At 38.9% G+C, this 26,015-nt stretch overlaps 1 protein-coding gene across 4 annotated transcripts; it reads left to right on the forward strand.

The window, feature by feature from the left end:
• Positions 1-18,053: 18,053 nt before the first annotated feature.
• Positions 18,054-22,235, forward strand: LOC140884066 (stearoyl-[acyl-carrier-protein] 9-desaturase, chloroplastic-like). Of its 4 annotated transcripts, XR_012150520.1 has the most exons (6): positions 18,054-18,109; positions 18,289-18,536; positions 18,949-19,133; positions 19,525-19,659; positions 21,388-21,869; positions 22,025-22,235. XR_012150520.1 is itself a non-coding variant. In XM_073290731.1 (4 exons), exons 1-4 carry the CDS (start codon positions 19,580-19,582, stop codon positions 22,040-22,042), a joined length of 366 nt encoding a protein of 121 aa, XP_073146832.1. In that variant the 5' UTR covers positions 19,267-19,579; the 3' UTR covers positions 22,043-22,235. The 4 variants fall into 4 exon arrangements, 1 of the variants encoding a protein (XP_073146832.1); XR_012150519.1 differs by lacking the exons at positions 18,054-18,109; positions 18,289-18,536 and having other exon boundaries at positions 18,720-19,133; positions 21,388-21,595; positions 21,810-21,869; XR_012150518.1 differs by lacking the exons at positions 18,054-18,109; positions 18,289-18,536 and having other exon boundaries at positions 18,720-19,133.
• Positions 22,236-26,015: the final 3,780 nt, after the last annotated feature.

A 26,015-nucleotide genomic window follows, 5' to 3' on the forward strand; every position in this document is an offset into this window, starting at 1 on the left:
TTACACAAGAGGGTGCTCTACTTCTTCGTTGTCCTCTACGTAATACAGGAACATCGACAATTTATTCACTACTATCGTTTTTCTCATCTAAATAACCTGGAAAAATTACAGGTGAAACCACGATTCTCTCGGGCGCAAGTGTAATACGTTGACCAGGTTGCTGCAAGTAACATTAAGAAGATCAGTAAAACTTTGGATATTTTCCCAAAATGGAGTGTGATAACCATCGTCAACATATGGACCACATGTCCACGTATTACCAAATCCACAGAAGTATACAACCTACCGGATGGCCCCCCATTTTCAAATCCACCGGAAGGCTCCGTATTGTACAACCCACCAGATGGCCCCGCATTTTCAAATCCACTGGAGGGCCCCGTATTGTACAACCCACCGGATGGCCTCGCATTTTTAAATCCACCAGATGGCCCCGTAGTGTCATAACAACCAGATGACCGACGAGGAACAAACCCCAATGATGACCGATGCGAATCAGGATATGTTTACTAAAATTTTGTGGAATATTATTTTGTCCGCGAACATTTAAATTTTATATATATGGCCGGAAACCAAGCCCAGTAAATGTAGGCGATATAATGCGTACAATAATGCGCTCATACCATGGAAAATTATCATCATCAGTCTGCCTAGATCTGCCATGTCGTTCACCTCAGGCAACAAAATTCAATTTTCTATTCCAAACAATTATGGAATTTTAATGATATCTCCACAATATGTGTTGCGATGACCGATTCTACAGATGTTGTGAAAGTTATCGTTGTCAACTGAAGGCCTTGGAATAGATTGACGCATTTTGAATTGCCTCAGCACCTGGTTTTGACGATGAATCTCCACAATTTCAAAGCAAATCAGAACACAAACACATCGTCAGATTCCATTATCGTATGAATCAATGATTACTTTAACATCTGGATCGTTTTGTTGTAAACTATCTAGTTAAAGTTCAAAATAAAAATAAAAATCAATGTTAATAAATAAATATAAATTAATTTCATTATTGTAGAGTTTTAGAATCCAATAACACACATCTTCATTAATCATACCATCAAAACAATCTCTTATAATTCTAACAGTCGGTGAATGAGTGTAACTAAACACATTTATCCACCAGCAATAAAAAATATTATTAAAAATAAGAGAAAATGTAGTTGTAATTTATATTATGATAATAATTTTTAAATATTATTGTGCACTATAAGGATCAAATGGAATATTTTCATCGGCTGAATTTTGAGGCACGATAAGAGATAAGTCATTCAGGCTAGGCTTAACAAATCTAATACTGCTTCATGCCCATATTTGTCATCAATAATAAATAAAATTAGAAATATGTAAATTTATATTAGATAATCAAAATATTTTATACATGTAGGATATATAGAGGCCCAGTTATTATAGATTTTCCTATGCGTGTGGCATTGCATAACTCACGATATAAGAACGCCAAAACTGCACCTCCCCATCTGTAAGATTTGTTGCGATCAATATCCTGGAGTAGTTGCAAAAAAATAAATATAACAGATCCTCCTTGATAATCTGGAAGCATGATTCCTCCAATAATCATTATTGCTACACATCGGGTATATTTTACGACATCAATATCTGGACTATTATCATCAATAGATGCAGTCGTGCAATGTTTGTATAAAGCGGTCATCGACAAGTGACCGCCTTTAAAATGCGATGCCAGTGGCTTAAATCCCAACAAATTGAAACATATATGTTTCCACTCTTCAACTTTGTGTGAAACATCTATACCGCCAAGTTACTGGCTCACCATCAATAGGCAGACCCCAAATAATTGAAATATCTAGTAAAGTGATAGTTTCTTCACCACATCTAAAATGGAACATGTGTGTTTCAAGTCGCCATCATTCAACCAAAGCAGTAATCAAATGATTATCATAAATTTGAGACTCACACTACAAAACTCCATAAAACCCCAAATAATTTAAATATGCTATCACACGAATGTGCAAACTATTCTAAGGATATAATTTCCAATTGAGATTATCTGATCGTTTGGCTCGAACTATCTCATCAACATTTTCTGTAGAAACTGTTGACGAAATATATGTTTCTTGCAAATAAAGAACCTTGAGATTTTATAGCCCTCGATTTGTTTCCATCTTGACAAAATTAGTGACAATAGTTGATCAAAGCATATACTAATAATATGAAATCACGTAGTCTAATAAAATAAAATTTCTACAAAAAGACTATCTAGTTTACATATATACTAGAACTGCGAATGCCCTACCAACTAAGCTAGATCCCTAATTGTTAAGCTTCTTAACTAGTTTATTAACTAATATATATTATTGATTTCATCAGAAAATCCAAGGATCCTCTTTGTCACTTATTTAATTTGCAGCAAAGGTATTTGTATTACCAGTAAGTCATCCAAATAAACAAAAAAAAAGTCCATCAACTTCATCAAATTACTTAGTCTCATTCCAAAAAATGGTGTCAGAATATGGTGCAAATAATTCATAAATCAAATTTAGTTTTTTTTCCTTAAAAAATCGTTCACATTATGCTACCAAAGGAAATATCGTAAAACATTTAATAATAATAAATAGCTTACCTAGATACTTTATTTTTCAAATATTATAATTTCGAAACACACTTTGTTAAATTTTTGTTTCATTTGCAGCAAATATTTTCCAACACGACTCCATAATTGGAAGACCTTTTTTTGCATTTTATTCATTCAAACACATCCATATCGTATGGTCGATCCCTGATGAGATATTACCTAATGCTTCAATGAATGCTTATTATCTCTGAGAGCGGAAACTTAATTTTTAAATGTAAAGGTATTTGAAATGAACAAAACAACGTCTTTCACAAAAATGAACAAAAATACGCACTTACTTCTGAACTGAATTTGCAGACCACGCACACTCGAGAAAAAAAACGAGCCTTTGAAATATTCCTAATGAAATAACCCACTGCTTCGATGAATGCTTGAGGAATGAAAGCTTCGAAAATAAAATATGTGAAGAAATCTTGTATTAGAAAGGTTGTGAGGAATGAAAGCTTAGTATGCTTCTGGCATTTAACATTATTGTTTCAGGACATGTTCATCAGAATCACGGGACATGCTAAACTTGGCCCCTAGACTTTTCCATCATAGCCACGAAACATGCAAAAATTAGTCTACACTCCATCACTCCATCAAATTCATTAACCACATCCATCACTCCATCAAATTCGCGTACCATGTGCCATTGCCGGTACTTGGCAGATGGGGCCGGTTTGTACACTGCCAAGGGTCTGTTGTCACAGACAGCAGACCATCTAATATTTTAATTAGAGGTTTCGCTATCTCTGACAGCAGTTTATGGTAGTTTTGCATCACACCGCATCCCACCTTATTTTTGAAATTTAATTTTTTTAAAATTAAAAATAAAAAACCCTCGATATTACAAATATCTAAAGCTGTCGTATGACTTGACCAGTTCAATATAGCTTCCATATTACTCGGGTCCACTGAAACACCATCCCGAGAAACTACATGACCAAGGAACACTACCCGATCAATCCAGAATTCGCTCTTACTGAACTTGGCATACAACTGCTTCTAACGGAGAATCTTCCGTACAATCCTCAAGTATTTTGCATTGTCATTAACAATACGCAAATTGATCAAAATTTCATTGATAAAACCCACGGAGAACTTTTCCAAATACCTATGGAAGACCTTGTTCATCATATCCATGAACACTGCAGGTGCGTTTGTCAACCTGAAAGGCATCACTAAAAACTCTTATTGACCATAACTCGTACGAAATACAGTTTTCAAAAGCTCAATCTCGAACTAAGTGACGTTCCTTGCAAAAGCTCAATCCCTAACTAAACCTCCCGTATTGGAGGAAACCTTGGAATCTCATCAGAAAAAATATCTGGGTACTCTCAAACAACTGAAAACTCCACAATAGCCCTACTTCATGTTGATGTGTCAATCTCATAAAAAAGGTAGCCTTCCCCGCCCGCCTCCAAAGCTTGACAAGCTCTTGGAGCTGAAACCAAAGGCATAGGAGGTCGCGCTACCTTACCATAAAAGAAACCAACTATCATCCTCAATCGGACGGAACTGAAAAATCTTCTTTTAATACTCCACAATATATCAATAAGAATTCAAAATGTCGATAACCAAGATACAATCGAAGTCCTCCATTGCTATGTTCATATGGTTTGCCGGTAACTCAAAGATCTAATACTCTAAAGAGAAACCCAAGACTACATGCTTGGCCAAAGGTGAAAGACCGGCCGGGGTAGATACAGAAAACACTAAATCTAATGATACATAGAGCAATATATAAAGATTAACAAAATGTGCGTAAATGAAATAATGCGATGAACCAGTATGAATGAGAATGATTGCAGGAATACCATATAAAAGAAATGTACCTGCGATGATATCCTCGTTCTCCCTCAAAACATGATCTTGTCTCAGTGCAAGAACTTGTCCTAGAATACACAACCTCTGATTGGTGCTCCAAATGTCTATCCTGATGGCCTCTACAGAACTGATAATAACTAAAATTATGGTCATTTTATTTCTATATTTTCATATATAACCGATGAATGGAAAAGATACTTCTAGTGTCTTGGGTCCTAAAAGTGAATGATAAATACCTCCAAAGCCCAATAGTATAGAGGAAATTAAATGAAGTACTCTAGATACAAAGTATGGAAATGTATCTATCACTTCCCCCCTAGACCTAACCCCCAACCTAGAGTAGCTAGATGGGGAAGTAAAATTATTCCTGGTTCAAACATAGGCTTCTCTGGTACGAAATGAGCCACTTCAAATAGGTTCATTTCCTCAGACCAGAAGACGATTAATCCGGCATGGGCTACATGAGCTCATAGTAGGTTATCGAGCTTCTCGGTCTGTAATTATACCTCGAGAAGTAGAAATAATTACATTCCCCATCCCACCTAAAATTCTATGAATTCATTGAGAGTTAGAATATATTCGTAAACCGGGTCGGCTGATCCGTTACCTGAGAACCAGAACCAGAACCAGATTCTGATCCCCCAACTGTTTGCAGACAATCTCTCTTCATGTGGCCCATCTTTCCACAATGGAAACAAGTCCCTGCCGCCCCACGACACTTTTCGGGCGGATTTCATCCTTCACAATGCTCACACTGTCCTTTTTTTATTCCCAAAATGGAAATCACGAGCACCATAACCCAAAGAAAAATAAGGTGTACCAGATTCTTGAAAGACTGGGGTTTAGGCCCCAAAGAACTACCTGGTCAGAAGGAAGAGAAAAAACTTATGCTTGAGACTATTTTCTGCCTATCGACATTGATTAACCAATCCCTGGTACGACGTCGGATCATCCTATACAGCCACTCGGTCATGGATCTCTGGATTGAGCCCCTGAAGAAAGTGGTTGTACTTGGCCTATGTGCTGGTAGCAATATATGGGAAAAATGGCAATAACTCAGAGAACTTTTACTGATACTCGTTTACCGTCATGTTTCCCTGATTCAGATTCAGGAGCTTGTTGGTTTTAGCCTAGCAAAGTGAAAGAGTGGGTGCCCGGTGAGCCAACTTGTGGCTAAGGGCTTTGACGACTCTTTGTATAAAAAATCTTTTGTTTAATATAATTTACACTTTTATAAAGGCGTTTACTTTATCTTTTATCATATTATTATGTTGTGATATACTATAAGATGTTTAGATGAAGACCTTGAATATACTATAGTGTATGTAGGATGTGGTGGCACATGGGGATGGCTATCATGAAACACATCTTATAGTCACTATATATTCTAAACAGTTCCTAGTCGATTGAGCCGTCCGTTAATAAGGATAAGGATCGCTCGAGATTGAGACTAGCATTTGCGATGCCGAGTACCACATTTCATTGGTATGGAACATAGAGATGTTCAAAGCATGCAAATGGATATTCATACGATGAATGATCGAACTACCCTATCCGGAATTTCCAAGTGGTTATCACTTATCGAGTGGATAAAGTCCGCGGTTTTGGTTGTACACCATTAGTCCTTACTACTTGAAACATCATTGAGACTCTATATGCTAGTACTGTACTTTGACTCGTTTACCGACTCTATTGGGGTCATCAGGTGTCGGGATTGGGTACAGTTACGACACATATAGGAGTCGATGCTTTGTTGTCAAGGATTCACCACATACTTGCGAGTGTGGATATCCTATGCAATCTGAGGAGATATTAGTGTGACGAATCTCTGGCCAGAGTACATGATGTGTTTTAAGAAATGGTTTCTTAGTAGCACATGCGATGTCACTATTTGATCTTCAAGATGTATTGCATAGTTATCGAATCTCGAACGACTCTCGATTTACCAATGGTTGTTGATTCGATCGGGATATATGGATGAAGGGACCGTACTGTACGCTAACCAAAATCTATTGGTTCTTGCAGGCACTATCAGTGATACCTAGGAAATCATGGGGCGATGTTTCTAGGCACTCTTACCATGATTCGATGGGCAAGTCGGAAATTGTTGTTCCGAGTCACAAGGAGTTGTGAGCCCACGGCTAGCTGTATCCCTGAACCATTGAGGGTCACACAGAGTAATGGATTTTTAATCCCCGTTGAGATAGTTAAATTTAAAGAGTTAAATTTAATGAACAAAGAAGTAGGACTTCTTATATCAGAGTAGAAGAGTAAGATTTCCTAAAATGACATAGGGATGGACATTTTTGGAAATCACTGAATTCGGATTCAGAAAATTTATCTTGACTCTAAAAGATGCAGAAATGGTTTCTGTGAACATTGGTGAAATTGGTTTATCAATCTGAGTCACGATGAATTTTATATTAATTTCTGAACATTCGGGCTTTGCTTGTCAGGCTTGAACTTATGACTAATGGTCCCTAAGCTGTTAGCAGCCCACATTATAAATAAGTTATTGCAGTACAGAAATTACACAACAGAGGTCACAAAATATTTTCGAAAACCCTAGCTGTGTTTTCTAAAGTGGCCGCCCCCCTCCCTCTCTGCTCGGGAAAATCCAGCCTGTGAATTTTGAATTTGCAGTCTGGTTTAACGGATCAAATTCGTTAATTCTCTTCGTAGAAACTTCTGATAGATTTTCTAGTGCAATCTATCAGAGGGATTAAATTTCTGTTCGTGGACCTGATTGAAGAATTGTTCGTCCATCAGTTCCTGGGATATACAACAAGAGCAGAGTAATCTATTGGTGTCCATAATCTCGATTCAAGATTGGAGGTAAAACTTTAATTGTTATTTAATTTTTACACGCACAATTTAATCGTAAAGTTTTGATACCTATTATGGAATCGTTTCATATAAAATTTTTAAACTTCCGCTGCACCGGGTATCAATCCTGATTGATCTGAACACCGTTCTCCAACACAAAGTGCTGGAGGAAAATAAAATTTCCGCAACGTTGTATGGAACTCAACCCAAGTACTGTGCCTCACACAAATATCATGGGGGCAAAAGTGAACTTCCACCGCTTGCGAGCACCCCTTCCAGTAGGAAGTTAACTGCCTCCATCTATTGCTCTTCGGTGTAGTGGAAAACCTGGAAGCAACTTTCCATGTGCTTAAGCCATTTCTCTACATCCTCCGGAGATTAGCCTCCCAAGAGCGGTTTCGGTCCCATCTGAATGAATTTATGCATATCAAAACGATTTCGCCCATCCTGGTGGTGACGTGTACACAATGATGCCCTTGATCCTCATCATCACCCCAGCATCCAACGACGCTCCCGTGTCTCTCGTCTCCATTGTCTGCCATCAAAAAAAGCAACAAAAATTAACCCCAAGACTGTTTTACTAAATATCAAATCTCCATGCACGAATTGATACAATAAGTGTAGTGACCCGGTCCGGAATCACCTACTAATCAAACTCAAGTATGCAATAAATATCGTAAAGCACAGTAATTATATTAATAAACAACATAAACTTGAAACGATTCAATAAGCAAACCGATGGAATACAACCGATACTAAAATAAACTAGAAATTGTTATACAACCCAATCTAAAGGTAAAACTTAAATCAACAAACGAAAACCTGATACGGAACAACTCAAAGCACTGCAGCAACTCAAAGTTCACTACCTCCCGGTCTGTCCAACCTATGCCCTGTCCCCTGGAATGGGCTGTCTAGAACCAAAAAATCGAGGAAGTTATCTAACAAAGTTCAGTACGAAATTATGAGTATACACATGCTATGAATACTAATGCAAATGAACGGGTACCGGAAACCTATCACGGTAAAAATACTTCTTAATTAAAGGTATCATGGTATGTAGCACACTTAGTCGTCGCATCAGAAGATGGCTCACACACCAAAATAGAAATGTGGATATAGGTTACCTGATCCCGTAACAAAATGGGTCCAACCATCCACTCAAGAACTCGGGGTTGAGCGACCCCACTATAGGTTACGTCCAAGTACAAGCTCAACATGATAAATTCATGCATCATAATAATTGTGACATAATATATGCACATAATTCATGCCATATAAACATTCATACTCAACCAGGATATTTCGGATAGTACGTGTGTACCTCAATACAATAAAACTAGCAAAACAGGCTCTGTACTCCAAACCTATAAGTAGGTAATCACCATATCACTTATTTCCTATTAAATCCTTAACTATATTAAACTACTAACAGAAGATAACCAGATTCTATACTTATTAATGCCTCCGTTGTCAGCCCTTTGATGGCGATGGTGTAGTGACCCGCACCGTGATCACCTACTAATCAGAAGCTTAAGCATGCATTTAACTTAATTAAATAAATCAAAAATTAAACAGCGGAAAACTTAAACATCAATAAAATATTGTTTACAACCACATCGAATAAAATCCAGTGTATTAACCCAAATACAACTGAAACAAAAGCCTAGAAAAAGCCTTGCTGGTCATCCAACGCCTAAGCCCTCCTGGAACCACCCGCATCGTCCAGCCGCAGACCTGCCCCGTGGAATAGGGTGTCCAGATACAACAAAGTATGGGACGTGAGCATGATAAGCTCAGTACGAGAGTATGAGTATACGGTGTTATGTGTGCATGTATGCAAGTGAACTGGATACCAAGACTCTCAGGTCAAGAAACATGCTCAAAGACCGGGCCCAGGGTATATAGCACGTTGCGCCGTTGCCTCAGAAGGTGGCTCATATACCCAGTGGATAATGGTGACCTGATACTAATACAAGTGTCCAACCATCACGGTGACCTAACACAAGAATTATGTATCCAACAATCCACAAACTCGTAGGGTGAGCGCCCTACTACAGGATACCTCTAAGGTAAAGGCTCAATATGCTCATGTATGCAACATATAGTCATGACATGATGTATATAAAGGCATATAAAACATGCAATCACATAATCCATGCAAACATATAATACATGCATACTCAATCTGGATATCTCAAATAATATTTCCGTACCTCATAAACTAGGCAAGCTAGACCAGCACTATGTCCAAGCCTATAATCCGCATTACAATTCCAAGTACTCATTCATTATAATCTTATTCTAAAAGACTTAACTACGCTATAGCATACTCCCTATTTACTATAAGGAGCCAGAACTATACCTGTGTCCGTCGTCAGCCCGCTCATGACGACTGCCCCAAAACATGGGCACCGCTACGCCGCAACCCCGGAGCACCTGGACAACCTCCGGACCAAGCCTAGGAAGGCTGAAACACCCCAAAACCCCTAGAAAAGCCTAAGAACCGAGAGAGAAAACTTGATTTTGGTGTGAAATTCTGAATTTCGGAGGGCCTATTTATAGGCAAAGTTCGGACGGTCCGAACTGCCACTTGTCCGTGCCGTTTAGACACCTGGGCCTTGCGGAGTTCAGATGGCCCGAACTGGGTTCAGACTGCCCGAACTATTTCGGAGGGCCCGAACTTGTCCGTATGCTCCGAACTATTTTGGTCCTTCCGAACTCATTTTTGGACCCCCGGGACCTACCCTACCACTTTTGGACGTTCCGGATCTGATTTTCCACTTATTTTAACCAAATAAGGACTCCTTAAATATGTTTTGACACTTTTAAAATTATATGCCATTTTTTACCATGTTTAAAATCACATAATCTTGTAAAATTGAACCGGGCTACTACATTCTCCCTCTACTTAAGATATTTTGTCCTCGAACAATCTTAAGTACTGAATGCTGTAAAATACTGAATAAACATCTTTTATTCAAAATTATTCATTTTACAAGTTACAATCTGAAAATAAAACAATTCAAAATAGCTCTGGATAATCTGTACGCATACGACTCTCAAGTTACCAAGTGGCCTCCTCAGTGCCTCGGCGCTGCCACTGAACTAGATCAAGAGGAATGGTTTTGTTGCGTAACACCATATCCTTATGACCTATGACACGCAAAGGTCTCTCTACATATGTCAAATCCGTATCCAACTGTACTTCAGATGGCTGTAAGATATGAGACTCATCTGCCACATACCGTCGCAACAGTGAAACATGGAACATGTCGTGGATACTTGACAAATACGGCGGTAACGCCAACCTGTAAGCCAGATCTCCAACACTCTCCAGAATCTCGAATGGACCAATGTACCTGGGAAATAGCTTACCCTTGAGACTGAATCTCAAAATCCTGCGAAATGGGGAGACTTTCAGGAACACTTTTTCTCCCACTTCGAACTGCAAAGGTCTGCGCTTAACATTCTCATAGCTAGCCTGTCGATCCTGTGCAACCTTAATTCTCTTCCTGATCTGTCCAAAAATATCAATAGCCTGCTGGACTAACTCTGGTCCCTCAACCTGTCTCTCCCCTACTTCTTCCATAAACAGTGGAGTACGACATCGTCGTTCGTACAACGCCTCAAATGGAGCCATCTCAATACTGCGATGGTAACTGTTGTTGTACGCGAACTTAATCAATGGCAACTGATCTTGCCATGCTGGACCAAAATCCATAGAACATGCTCGCAATATGTCTTCAAGAGTACGGATCGTGCGCTCTGACTGTCCGTAAGTCTCTGGGTGATATGTTGTACTCAAGCTAAGAGTATTACCCATAGCTCGCTGAATACTCCCCCAAAACCTGGAAGTAAACCTGGGATCTCGATCGCTGACTATGCTCACAGGCTCTCCGTGCAATCGAACAATCTCCTGGATGTACAACCGTGCCATCCTATCAAAACTGTAGTCCCGATTATAAGGAATGAAATGTGCTGACTTGGTGAGTCGGTCCACCACAACCCAGATAGCATCACAATTCCTCGAGCCCACCGGTAAATGGGTCACAAAATCCATCGTGATCAACTCCCATTTCCACTCATAATTAGGTAAACTGTGAAGCAAACCTCCAGGTCATCGGTGCTCTGACTTGACCTTCTGACACACCAAACATCTAGAAACATATAGATACACACTCTTTTTCATTCCTTTCCACCAGAACCTAGTACACAAATCCTTGTACATCTTGTTGCTCCTCGGATGAATACTCAACTTAGAACGATGAGCCTGGGATAAAATCTTTTCCCTCAGAGTATCATCCTCCGGAACAACAATACGGCCAGATAAACAAAGAAACCCATCTGACTGATAGTGGAATCCAGACGAACTATCATCCCTGGCTAAACGAGCCAAACGCTGGGTCTTCGGATTAGCCATCTGAGCATCTCGAATCCAAGAATACAAATCAGGCTCAGATAAGATCGCAAACATCTGGATACTCTGCATACCTTTCTTATGCTTGAAGTTATACCCTAAAGAATAACAATTTTCAATTGAACTTGCCACAGAACAAGTCTGTAGTGGAGACATCCTCACCTTGCGACTTAAAGCATCAGCATTGAGATTAGCAGCTCCTGAATGGTACTTAATTTCACAGTCATAATCCTTAAGCAAATCCATCCAAAGTCTCTGTCTCATGTTCAATTCTTCCTGAGTAAACAAATACTTGAGACTTTTGTGGTCTGTGAAGATCTCAAATCTTTCTCCATAAAGATAATGACGCCAGATCTTCAACGCAAATACAATAGCTGCTAACTTGTAAGGCCTTGAAATTAATTATTTCATGAACAGTAGATTTGATTATTATTCATTAGGAGATTTGAATTGATGGGAATTAATTGAGATGGGATTGAATTGTTTGAGTTTGGAGTTCAGGGACCGGATTGCAATTTATCGGTTGACTAGTCAATTGGGAGTGTTATATTATTATTATTCGTATCCCCATATATCTCCTACCTATCCTTTTCCTTCCCCTCACCCACATGCTAACCGAGAGAGAGAGAAGCCATGGCTAACTTTTCAAGCTTCTTCTTCCTTTGATTCGCACGATCCGACCGTCAGATTTTCGATTCGAGTTGAGATTCACGATCACCGCAACGAGGGCGTCGTTTTGCCGTAAGTTTTGCTACGATCTCTTGAACTTTTATTTTTGATGGGTTGTTGGAATTTGATGATTTTTGGGTATGTCGTTCTTGAGCTAGCATAGATCGTGTATTCGAAGTCGGTTTGGAAAAAGAATGAAGTTTGGATTTTATATCATTTTGGAGCATAAATTCGAAAAATGGGTTTTGTGATTATGGTTGGATTTGGTTGTTTTTGTTGGATTGGAAGATGTTTTGAGTTGTGTTGATGATGATTATTGATTGAGATTTTTGGTTTGACCGTTTATAGCCATTATGCCGTTGAAATCAAGTTTTGAATTATCGGTTATATTATTTCGGTTTGATTTTCGGGTTTGTTTGAGTTGATAATTTGATATTGAATCTGTATTTCAGATTTTCAGAGTTAGGTTAAAAGAATTCTGGTTTGGAACGAAATTGAGAGCTTGAACCGATTGTAATCGACAAACGGTATAGTATTGAACTTCTTGAGATGACTCGACTTGATTTGATTCGATATTGATTGAGTTCATTGTTGTTTTCAGATTTGAATCACCGACGAACTTGTAAAGGTAAAAGATGACATTGTATTGAATGGGGTTTCTCGAGTCCCAAAAATCACATACTGCATGTTAATTGTTGGTGTGATCTTGATTGATTTACTTTGTTTACACTTGCATTCATATTGAGCTGAATATTTGATTCATTTTGAAATTAGACGATTTAGGGAGCTATAATGAAGTGGCTTTGGATTTAGATTTTTTTCAAGTGCTAGAATACTTCTTATAGTTGCTCTAAAGTCTAGGGGTTTGAGTTGTGCGACATCCACCCCGAATGGGAGTGTAGGTGGGTTTTTTGTAATGAATTGACTCCGGGATCCCAACCGAGTACCGATTGATATTTTGATTATCTGACTTGATAATTCCGAGTTTTGAAGTCATGCATACATCCACTCTCATTTTGAATTTATTGATGATCGTTACATTTCAATATGAGTTGTGTAATTGTTATTGTATGCCTGTCTCTTTTACTTGTAAATTATATTTCTAACCGGGATATCTAGCTATTTTTTTTGTTTGTATGTGTACTTGACAACAGGAGGATCAGGAGCCGGACCGAGTCGTCTGGGTTAGCACGGGGTGAGAACGATAGAAGTGAGACACCATGTCGTAGGGTTGTGTGTTTTAAACTTGTATATTTTGATTAGTTGATCGAATCCTATCGTCGAACTTGTATTGTTAAATCATGTTTTATGTTTTTTCGAACCCCTTTATTTCATGTATGAACTATGGATTGAATCCTGGTTTCCTTGGAATTTTAATTTGAGTTTGAGAAGAGTTTTTGGGTTCCAGTTTTCAGCAACCCGTAAGGGCAGCGCGGGCGCGCAGCCCTGTATAGCAGAAGATATTTCTGCCCGAGAGCACTGCGCGGGTGCGAGGACTTCCTCGTGTGGGCGCGCAGTGTTTGAGAGTAGAATTGGTGGAAACCCGAGGCGCACGCGCGGGCGCACGAGTTTTATCGTGCGGGCGCGCGTGGCTGGCCGTGAGCGTAGCACGGGCACGCGGTGTCTTTTAAAAAAAAATTTATTCGGGTTCTCTACTTACTCTTAGTGTTGGTTGTATTAATTATTCGAGGATAGGCGATTAGAAAATGGGGTCTCACATAACTCAAGATCATGCACTGGGTAGTTATTTTCGTGAACTTTTAACTGTCTAGAGGCGTATGCAATCACATGCCCATTATGAGTCAGGACACATCCCAGTCCCTGAAGAGAAGCATCTGTGTACACTACATACCCTCCAAATCCAGACGGTAAAGCCAACACAGGCGCGGAAGTCAACCATCTACAAATTTCACAAAACTTCTCTTCACATTCTGAGGACCACTAAAAATTCACATCCTTTCGAGTAAGTTGTGTCAAAGGTCGAGCTAGCTACGAGAAATTCGCGATAAAGCGACGATAATATCCTGCTAGACCCAGAAAACTACGGATCTCTGCTACCGTCATCGGACGTGACCAGTTCATTACTGCCTCAATATTGCTCGGATCTACAGACACTCCATCCTTGGATATAATGTGGCCAAGAAATACCACCCGATCCTGCCAAAATTCGCATTTACTCAATTTGGAGTACAACTGTCTATCCATTAGAGTTTGTAATACCAGCCTCAAATGGTAAGCGTGTTCATTCACATCATGTGAATACACCAAGATATCATCAATAAATACGACGACAAACTTTTCTAGAAATTCTCGGAATACACGATTCATCAGATCCATAAATACAGCTGGTGCATTAGTCAACCCAAATGGCATTACTAGGAACTCATAATTCCCATACCTTGTCCTAAATGTTGTATTGGCTATATCCTGATCTTGGACTCTCATCTGATGATATCTAGATCTCAAATCAATCTTCGAGTAAACCAAAGTACCCTGCAACTGATCAAACAGATCATCTATACGAGGCAAAGGATATTTATTCTTGATTGTTACCCTATTCAACTGGCGATAGTCAATTCACAGACGCATAGACCCATCCTTTTTCTTCACGAATAGAACAGGTGCTCCCCAAGGAGAAACACTAGGATGAATTTAACCCTTGTCCAACAGATCCTGAAGCTACTGCTTTAACTCACGCATCTCAGAAGGAGGCAGACGATAAGGTGTTCGAGAAATAGGCGAAGTACCTGGCATCAGCTCTATGCCAAACTCAACTTCGCGCACTGGAGGAAATCCTGGAATCTCATCTGGAAATACATCTGGAAATTCATTCACAATAGGAATAGCTTCTATACATACACTTCCAGCGAATGTATTAACTGTGTAGATGAGGTAGCCTTCCGCTCCAGATTCCAATGCTCGACAAGCTTTCAAAGCTGATACCAATGACATCTGAGGTCGCGCTCCCTCACCATAAAAAAAACAGCTATCATCGCCAACCAGATGAAATTTTACCAAACTCTGGTAACAATCCACTGAAGCTCGGTATGTAGTTAACACATCAATTCCCAAAATGCAATCAAAATCTTCCGTTGATAGTATAATGAGATTCACCAACAAAACATTCCCTTTGAACTCTAAAGGGCAACTCATCTCTAGACTCTTAGTCGACGCAGACTGACCCGTCGGAGTAGAAAAAACAACCACTGTGTCTAGTGAAATGTATGGCAACTTATATCACTTAACAAAACGTGCAGATATGAAAGAATGAGATGCACCAGTGTCAATGAGTGCAAAAGCAGGTATATCAAATAACAAAAACATACCCGCTATAACATTCTCATTCTCATCCACCGCCTGATCATGTCTCAAGGAGAACACTTGACTGGAAGTACGAGGTTTCAAATTAGAACCCCCTGTCGACTGTCCCTGTAGTGACCCGCAATTAATCAAGGTAATGAAGGTAATTAATTACTAAAATGTACCTAAATAGTCCAAGGTAGATCGGACGGTCCGAAGAGGAGTTCGGAGGATCCGAAGTGGATCGGAAGCTCCGAAGTCGGGATCGGAAGCTCCGATCGAGATCGGAAGCTCCGATTGGACTCAGTGTACACGTCATCGGTTATGTCAGCAAGGTGATGTCATGGATGACATAATATCGGGCGATCGGAAGCTCCGAAGGGGCGATCGGAAGTTCCGATCGTGATCGGATGTTCCGAACTGGGTTCGGAGGTTCCGAACGTCGCCTATAAATATAGGGTTCGAGATGCTTATTTCTCACACCAATTCCCTCTCTTCTCTCTGATTCCTAAACCTTCTAACTCAGATCTAGGGAGATCTAGGCGTCCTATCGGTATTCCGGAAGTGGCGCAGCGGTCTAGACGTCGTCGCGGAGCTATGGCCTAGTTTTGAGGCTATCGACAGCAAAGGGCTAACGACGGACGTAGATATAGCTTGGGCATCCTAAAAATATTTAGGAGTACGCTTTACCTTAGTTAAGGCTTTTAGAGCTTTATTGTTGATGCATGGATATTTGCATTGTAGTAGCAATAGACTGGACTAGTAGGCTTGGAGTATAGGCCAGTGGAGCTAGGTTTGTCCAGCAGTGTTAGAGGTACGTAAGTACTGACCGAAATAGCCGCCATGATATATTTGCATGTATGTTGCATGAGTATGTGCTATATGCTTTATCATGTTTTAGCACGTTTTACCATCTTTGCACATACATGATTTTACGTGTGACTGCATCCGGAGAGATGTGAGTCATTGACAGTCTCCATAGGGAACTATGATCTCATTTTGGACTCGAGTCAGGTATGACAGTTTCCATATGGGGCTCGTATCCTGTTTTGGATTCGGGTCAGGATGGGGTTGGCTCAGCCACTACAACAAAAATGCACAAACACAACACTTAAAAGACAATGCTTTTTGTGAAAAGTGTTGTCGTTTTTTAAAAGACAACGCTTTTAGTGAAAAGCGTTGTCGTTATATATTTTTTATTCATCAAAGACAATGCTTTTTTAAAAAAAGCGTTGTCTATTAGCGTTTTTTTTAGGTCAAAGACAACGCTTTTAAAAGTGTTGTCTATAAGCGTTTTTTTCCCTATGTATGACAACACTTTTTAAAAAGTGTTGTAGAAAAACTATTATTTTTATTTAAAATAAAAACTTAAAATAAATATTATTGCACCTGCCTTTACGTGAGAAATATACCCAAAATCCCCACACTTCTTCTCGATCACCTTCTCCGACCCCTCTCTTTTTTTTCTCTCTTTCAAATCAAAATCTGTTGTCTTGCTCGATTCATCAGAATATTTTTCAAGTGACCTCCGAGAAGCTCATCTTAGGATAAGAAAAATCATTCTCTCTCGTGCTCTCACGATTCCACCATGACCCAACCCTAGCCTCCCATTTCTTGTCTTCGATTCGCTGCCATGGGCATCGAAAATCTGTTATTGGAGCTAGAATTTGGTTAGAGCTCATCCTAAGCTTTGTTTTGATGTCAATCTAGCAAGAAATCGTGTCCTGAAGATTCGAAGTCGTCGCCCCTGTTAGACCATACTTGTGCGAGTTGTTGTTATTCGTTCTTCAGGAGTTATTGCTTCGATAGTTGCGGCTTATACAGAGTGAGTTTCATATATTAGTGAACGCTTTTAGTGATTTGTTTCTGGTTTTTTTGAATTTTGTGATTTTTTGAATATACAAACGTGGCTGGAAAATGGAATTAGCTGCAAGCTTCGATCTAAACTTGAATCTTGAGTTTCGAATCCCGATTTCTGCGACTAGATTGCGACGGGACTGCGCATTGTTCATCTTCTATTGTTGGCAATTTTTTCTCTGATTTCAGGTTGTTTCGTGGTCTTTTAGTTTAGATTCAAAATATTCCAATTGCTTTCTTCGAGTTTTAGGAATTATTTGAGCTTGGGTTCAGTTTTTAACCAAATATTCATTTTTTTAGGGTACAAGTGAGCTTATTTTTATGCACATAGTTGTTTGTTTGCGGCTATATGACAAAGGAATTGATTTTTCCCTGAAGCAGAGTTGCTGTAACCCCATTATTATTTTATGTTATATTTCACAATTTTTTTTAACATTTTAAACTTGGAACTAAATTATAAGTTTTCTTTTAGAGCACTGGAACTTCTTTTGGGAGCTAAACAATATTCGAATGCAATTGACATGTGGTCGCGAGGATGCATAATGGCTGAAATATTATCAAAGAAACCATTGTTTAATGGGAACACCGAGGTTCAACAGCTTGACAAGGTATATATGTCTTGAGCCTATATTTTTGTTAATTAACAATTGTTACGAGTTGTAATGATATGATAGAACTTCCCTTTTACTGCTACAACCAATGCTTTATCTTTTGGAGTTAATAGTAAAAATGGTTTGTTCACTGACAATACCAGTTGCAAAAACATTGTTTCTGTTGACTCCGATAGTTCCAAGAAAATTTCTGATACTTTTGGTGAAAGAACTTCCATCTACACAGGCGTTACTAGGTACTGATTTAATTTGTTTTTCACTTCTTTAAATTAATGTCGAGAACCTTTTTTATTTTTTTCTTTTTTTGGACAGAAAAAAATTGATCAATCTGATTTTGATGATGGTGGTTCTTGCATACATAGATGGACAGGAAGATATGAAGCTCATATGTGGGATATGAAGCAAGATTTAGAAAACGGTGCCTGTATAGATTTCATCGCTTACTATGCGGATGTCTTGGTTAATGGCAAAGTTGATAATGAGATTGAGTTAATTTATAGTTATTGTGGTACCCAAGGGATTGGAAGGATTTGTGATAAAAAATTCCTTTAGCTTTTAATTGAAGGTTATGGGCTTGTTTATAGGCTTTTTCCAGAGAAGACCACCGCGTACGGTCTTCCATCATAAAATATAGTAAATCGCTCAACATTTTGATCTTCTTGTAGACTCATCAACATGACCAAGAAACCCATATATATAAACGTGTTTTGTGTACCTTTATTCGTATTCAAAATCCAATATTGCTTTCAGCTGAGAAGAAAAGAATCAAGGATTGAAAATGATGGCGAACAACAGGATGAAGGTAACTTTCATGTGTTTGTTACTGTTATTGGCAGTGATTTTTGAGGCCACCGTCGAGAATACAGACAGAAAGAGCACAGGATCTTGGGTGAATGGGCAAAGGATAAGTTATCCGGAGGCCTTGTCGGCGCGAAAGCTGCTGATCTTGGTACCGGTGATGCCAATCAACTTGATGATGTGGCTAAGAAAACCAAAGATAAAATCACCGATACGGCTACTGGTACGTATATTGCATTCGGGAAACATGATAAATAATGATCTGAAGTCGGTTGTATTTGAAACTCGTGCATGGATGGAGATTTTTTTCGTTTACTTGCATTTCTTATGTATATAAGTAATTGAACTATGTGAAGATGCTACGCTTTACTGTGGTTCTGACAAAAATTTGGGAGATGGAACCTCTGTGTAATCAATCTCTTTGAAATATTTGAAACCTTTACCCATGAAATTTGATAGATGGAACCTCTGACAAAAATCTTTAGCTTAGTTTGACATTTATTAATAGTTGAGACAATTTGGGTGAGTTTGGCAAGTCCAAAGCAGATGGGTGTGTAATAATTGATGAATCGATTTTTCATCCAATATTCTGTGTTTTTTTTGTTTTCTTGAAGTTGAAATCAGGAAAAGCAATGGAGGGCCAAGAAAAGGGTGCCATGTGTGTTGATAATGGGGTTGCTAAACATGATCTCAAAGCTGTTTTGTGCTCTGCGAACAGGGATTTCCTTATTCGGAACAATGGTGATCAGGTAATCCATTCCATTCATTGCTAATATGTTTCATGAGCTTAAATTTGATTATTTGGTTCTAAAACCTTTGAATGGATTGATTTGTAGATTTTTTTTGGTTGGGATTTCAACTTTGGCTTATGGGAGTGTGCTATTTTGCAGAAAGATTTCTCTCTTTTTTTTTGGGGGGTGGGGGTGTTTGAGTTAATCGAAATTGATTAAAATTGTATAAGTTTGATTCTTAATCATTTGTTCTTTGTGTGATTTAGTATTTAACATGTATTGCATTGATCTTGTCCCTTTTCTTTCCATGGTTTCCGTGATTTTGGTTCTTGTGCTTTCGTGAATGCGTTTCGGTCGTGACACGTTTTTTTTTTGGGTTTCTTTTTGTTGTAAAGATTGGATTTTTAGCTAAAATTTGATGGTTTTCTTGCGTTTTTTGATCTGGATATTTTTGGGTTTGGGTTTATTGTCTGATTTTACGGGGGCTTTATTCTTTTTGGCTAATGGGTTTTGATGAAATGCATGTGATTGAATCAAATATCGTGTTGCTCAGGTGGGTGGGCCATTCTTGAATTCTCTCAAAAAGCGCTTATGATTCTCGTTTCTGCTGTACAACAAGCATTAATGGCTCATAAATTTGTAATGGTTTGTGCATGGGTCGCCGGAACGTGATAAAATTTCTCCTAGCCTTTCGTATTTTTGTTGATTTTGGCTTGCCTTTAGTATTCACAGTTAGACAATATTTTCAAGTTTCCTTCCTTTGATTGCATGTGATAAGTAAAAAAATTTCACAAATTTTCTCATTTGTTTTAGTATGTAGTATGTGCTTATTTTACCTTTAAATTTTACCATCTTGAATTTTTTTTATGCATGCATACATGTCTGGATCACGAAGGAAAATGTTGGTTTAATATTGACTAATTCGAGAATTTTGCTTCATAATCCACATCACATATCCAATTCTTCAATCTGGTATTCCAACTTCCCTACCAGTTGATTGGATTAAAAAATTGTTTGAATAGCAGGCCAGTGATAACAGGGCTACTTCTCTGGATGTTGTGGAGTCGTATTTATTTCTGATCATTCTATTGGAATTTTAACCTTTCATGTCCATGATTATGAAAGAGATTGAATCCCCCAAAATTGGAATAATATGAATTTAAAATTATAAACATGTTTCTCAGCAAAAAGAAATTATAGATATGTTGCTCGAATATGAATTCTTTAATCTAAACGCAACCTGGAAGTTCTTTGAATTTATTTGGTGCGTCTGGCCTGCGTGAGAGTTGTACTCCTGCAGGTTATGTTTATTACTTGCATGATCAATGAACATTTCTTTGTGTTTTATTTCTTTCATCGTGGTTTTATTTCATATACAGTCTGATACTCAAACTTTGATTATATGTTTGATGCGAACCATAGTTGTTAAAAACGCACAAGAATTGTGTTAAGACACAAGGCGAAGTGAGGCATAGTCTCTTCCTAGATAAAGTTCAATGTGCGCACATTTTGCATAAAATATGCTTTTTGGTGAACTTTAAAGGCTCAAGGTGTATTTTAAATGCTCGTCAAGGGCTGTATATTTTAAGAGAAATGTAATGTAAGTGTGTACTGGAGCCTCGGTGTCCTTTCTATTTTTAATAACTATGGCTTGGACAGTTTATCAGCAGCTCTATATGAGCCTCGGTGTCCTCTCTATCTTTAATAACTATAGTGTTCCTTTATGCATGTTTAATTTTTTCGCAGGGAGATTATTGTGAAAAAGCCTTTCAGTCCTCCACGTAAGGTTCATGTTCAAGTTACACACTCGATGCCACCTCAAAAGATTGAGATTTTCAAATCCTTGGAAGGTTGGGCTGAGAATAATATACTGGTTCACCTTAAGCCTGTGGAGAAGTGTTGGAAACCTCAGGATTTCTTGCCTGATCCCGCTTCTGATGGATTCGACGATCAGGTCAAGGAATTAAGGGAAAGAGCAAAGGAACTCCCAGATGATTATTTTGTGGTTCTGATTGGAGATATGATCACAGAAGAAGCGCTTATATGATTTAGTTTAGAATGAAATATCGTTCTTGATCACCATATATGAAATGAATGTCGCACTCAATTCTTTTTAAAGAATACTGAGAGTTTATTGCGAAGGGAATAACGTATCTTTTCATTGGCAGGTTGGTACTACATCATCAGCAGCTGTAGATCCTCTGCTTGCATTGGGGAAGATTTCACAGGTGAGTTTTGCCCAGTACTGAGACAGATTTACATTTTTATGCTCCTGGAAAACATATATTTTCCGGTGGTTATGTTATTTGTTCAAGTGGCAGTATCATGAAAGAGGCTGTTATTCGTTTTTTTTATGTTTGTTTTTATTTTTAATAATTTACAGTATGAAGATACAAATTAAAGGAAAAGAGATTGTTGCGGCTTTTATGAAAGCTCGGGATGCTAGCATGTGCTGAAGGAATGAATCAAAGTTTTTCGAGATTAATGCATAGTTTTTTCCTAGTGTTCATTAAATTAGAATTCGATTATTTTTTTATTTGAATTATTTATAATATTGGAAGACTCTATATTAAATTTTATTTTACAAATTTTTGAATTTTGAGTGACTTATAATATTAAAAATTTGCGAATTAATTTTTTTTTTTGTTTTTTATTTGAACAAAGACAACGCTTTTTTAAAGCGTTGTCTTTGCCAGAAAAGACAACGCTTTTTTGAAGCGTTGTCTTTTCCAAATAAAACGACACTTAAAAAGCGTTGTCTTTTCCAAAAACGACAACGCTTAAAAAGCGTTGTCATTTTTAGATACGACAACGCTTTTTAAGCATTGTCGTTTCACTTAAAAGCGTTGTCTTTTCCAGAAACGACAACGCTTTTTATAAAAGACAATTCTTAAAAAGCGTTGTCGTTTTTAGATACGACAACGCTTTTAAGCGTTGTCGTTGCTGGAAACGACAATGCTTTTTTCGCGTTGTCTTTGAGCGTTCTCTTTTACAACACAGCCTACGACAACGCTTTTTTGGGGACATTAACAACGCGGAAAAAGCGTTGTCTTTGGCCGTTTTTCTTGTAGTGAGCCCTGATATGGAGTATACGAGTACCCCGCGGAGTCGCTATCTAGCCGGTACTGTATATTCTCGGTGCCATGAGCAAGTATTTTCACTTGAGTTTTAAATCATCTATGTGCGCATATTTGTATTTATATCATTGCTTCGTATTGAGCGTTCTAGCTCACGCCCCTATGTTAGGGTATTCGTTGTGTACCTTGTGGCGGGGCAGATTTGAGGCTGGACGGTCCAGGCGGCTCTCAGCAGGATTAATCTTGGGAGAGTGTGAAGTTGTAAAGGGTATGGATTTATTTACCCTGAACCTTCGATTTGGTTGTATAACAGTACTTATACACTTGTGATATCGTCGGTTGTATTATGCCGATTGGATTTGTTGTATTTTAATTATCTGCACTTTACGCTTTAAACTTTTATTGCGTGCGCTTTTACTGTAACTCTGATTAGGTAGTGGATCCGGGTTGGGTCACTACATTTTTTGGTATCAGAGCGACGCATTGCAATAGGAATATCGTAAAGAGGATTAAGTAATTATCTGTTCTCATGCAACAGATGGCAGATTACGATGAGAACCACGATAACGGAGGCGGCGGTCGTTGGGGCAATCCAGATGATCGTAGACGTCGTCGTGGTCAGCCAGAGGAGCGCAAGCGAGTGAGTATGCGCAGATTCAAGGAGGTTAGCCCGAAGCCTTTGACTGGAGGTGAGACAGCTGAAGAGGCGGAGGATTGGCTTGAGAGGATGGAACAGTGCTTCCAGGAGTTCCGTTGCACGGCTGAGGATAGGATGGAGATTCTTTCCTTTATGCTTGAGGAAAAAGCGAGGAAGTGGTGAAGATCTACTTTTGCACCGTTCATAGCAGATAGAGGTGCAGCTACTTGGGTTGAGTTTCGTACTGCTTATCAAAGACTGTATTTTCCTCCAACTCTTCGTCAGGCAAAAGCCAGTGAGTTGTTGAGTTTGTGACAGGGGACGATGACGATCGAGGAGTACCAGCAGAAGTTCTTTGATCTGCTACCCTTTTGTCCTCATGTTGCTGATAGTTCTATGGCGAAGTTTGATCATTTCCTTCAAGGGTTGAACCCTGATATTCATCGGATGGTTGCTGTGGGCGGCGATGGGACTTACGAGGATTTAGTGGACCGTTGTCGCCAGGCCGAGGACAGTATTCGGAAGAACAAGGAACTTTACTCTTCTTCTTCCAGGTCAGCGAGTGCTAGTGCTTTGGGCCCTAGGGGGCAGTCCTTCAAGAAGCCAGGAGGTACTTCTTCTTCTTCCTCTGGATCTGGTGGAGTGCATAACTTTGGTGGTCAAAGGCCGAACCATTGTCGTCAGTGCAGACGCAGACATCCGCCAGGGCAGTGTGGTCGATCGACCACTGCATGTTTCCAGTGTGGCCAGGAGGGTCACATGAAGAGAGATTGTCCTATGCTGATTGGGGCAGTGAGTGGTTCCGGAGGTTCTCAGGCATCTGTTCAGCCACCTGAGTACCAGCAGCCACCTTTCCAGCAGCAGTATTCGAAGCACCGCCAGCAGCCGCAGCAGTCTCAGAGACAGCCTACTCAGACTCCTTCTCGAGGTCATTCTTCTTTGAGGTCACGTGCCCAGGGTCAGGTCTTTGCGTCCAATCCTTCGGAAATGGTGTTTCCTCAACATAAACATCTATTTCATTTAAGCTTGAGGAGACCATTTCTTCTCCGAGTAATTCTACATCATCATTAGTATTACGAGGAACTATAGACATAGATTCATCAAATATAACATGCATTGATTCTTCAACAAGTAAAGTACGTTTATTAAAAACTCTAAAAGCCTTACTTGTTGTGGAATACCCAAGAAAAATACCTTTGTCGGATTTGGCATCAAATTTGCCAAGGTTGTCCTTACCGTTATTATGTATATAGCATTTGGAACCGAAAGCCCGAAAGTATGAAATTTTAGGCTTTCTCCCTCCCCATAATTCATATGGAGTTTTCTTGAGAATTGACCTTATTGATACACGATTAATGATGTAACAAGCAGTGTTCATTGCTTCAGCCCAAAAATATTTTGGTAGAGAATTCTCACATATCATGGTCCTCGCAATCTCCACAAGTGTCCTATTTTTCCTCTCAACGACCCCGTTTTGTTGAGGAGTCCTAGGACAAGAAAAATTGTGACCCATCCGATGCCTTTCTCTTCACAAAAATTTGTAAATCTCTCATTTTGAAATTCAGTTCCGTGGTCACTACGGATCTGTTTTATTGAAAGATTTTTCTCATTCTCAATACGTTTGACAAAAGTTTTAAAATAATCAAAGGCATCATTTTTGTGGGCTAAAAACAATGTCCATGTGTAACGTGAGAAATCATCCACAATGACAAATGCATAAAGCTTCCCTCCTAGGCTAGCGTTTCTCGAGGGACCACATAGATCTAGGTGAAAAAGTTCAAGGGGCATAGAAGTAGATACAAAATTTTTGCTTTTAAAAGATTTTCTTGTATGTTTGCCAAGTTGACACGCATCACAAACAGAATCTAATTTTAAATTGAGTTTTGGCATACCAACAACTAAATCAAGTTTAAAAAGTTTTTCTATGGTACTAGGACCAACATGACCTAGTCGTCTATGCCAAAGAATGTTGTCATCAACATTCAAGGATACAAGTCTTTTAATATTTGATAAAGATAAATTATTTAAAGAAACCTTGTATACATTTTCACTTCTATATCCTTTGAAATTTATGGATTTGTCAGATGTGAGTGATATAGTGCAGTGTTGGGGAGTGAATTTGACTTCATAACCTCTATCGCACAATTGACTTATGCTTAGTAGCTTATGCTTAAGTCCTTTTACTAGGAGTACATCATCAATCAAGCAGGATTTAGAAATACCTATTGAGTCGATTCCTTCGATAACTCCTTTGCTGTTGTCTCCAAAGGTGACAGATCTCTTCTCCTTTGGTTTGATCGATTGGGGTAGATCTTTGTTACCAGTCATATGTCTAGAACATCCACTGTCTAGATACCATATGCTAGGAAGAACAGTTTTCCTATTTCCCTGCAAGAATTGATTTTGGTAACCTTTAGTTCTTTTGGGTCCACAGTGTTAGAAAAGAGAAATACAAAATAGATTTATAAGAGTTCAGTCTCTCATAGCGACATCATCGCCACTTTCCAAGAGTGTTCCCAGTAGTAGGTAGGGCTATGGCCTCTTTAAAAACCTATTTCCTTGGACAGAGCAACGTTCATCAGGAAGACCAGTCGCAAGTCAAGGCAGTTTAAACCGGTCTATAATGAACTCCCTTAGATCATGATCTCATAATGCCGACT

This window comes from Henckelia pumila, chromosome 2, assembly GCF_033568475.1.
Source record: "Henckelia pumila isolate YLH828 chromosome 2, ASM3356847v2, whole genome shotgun sequence".
NCBI classification, from domain to species: Eukaryota; Viridiplantae; Streptophyta; class Magnoliopsida; order Lamiales; family Gesneriaceae; genus Henckelia; species Henckelia pumila.

Bases quoted from the DNA above. Each gene is read 5' to 3' on its own strand.
- LOC140884066 (XM_073290731.1), top strand. From the start codon at position 19,580: ATGGGGTTGCTAAACATGATCTCAAAGCTGTTTTGTGCTCTGCGAACA. The intron at 19,660-21,387 runs GTAATCCATTCC...ATTTTTTCGCAG, and splicing joins TTCGGAACAATGGTGATCAG to GGAGATTATTGTGAAAAAGC. The intron at 21,596-21,809 runs GTCAAGGAATTA...TTTCATTGGCAG, and splicing joins CTGATGGATTCGACGATCAG to GTTGGTACTACATCATCAGC.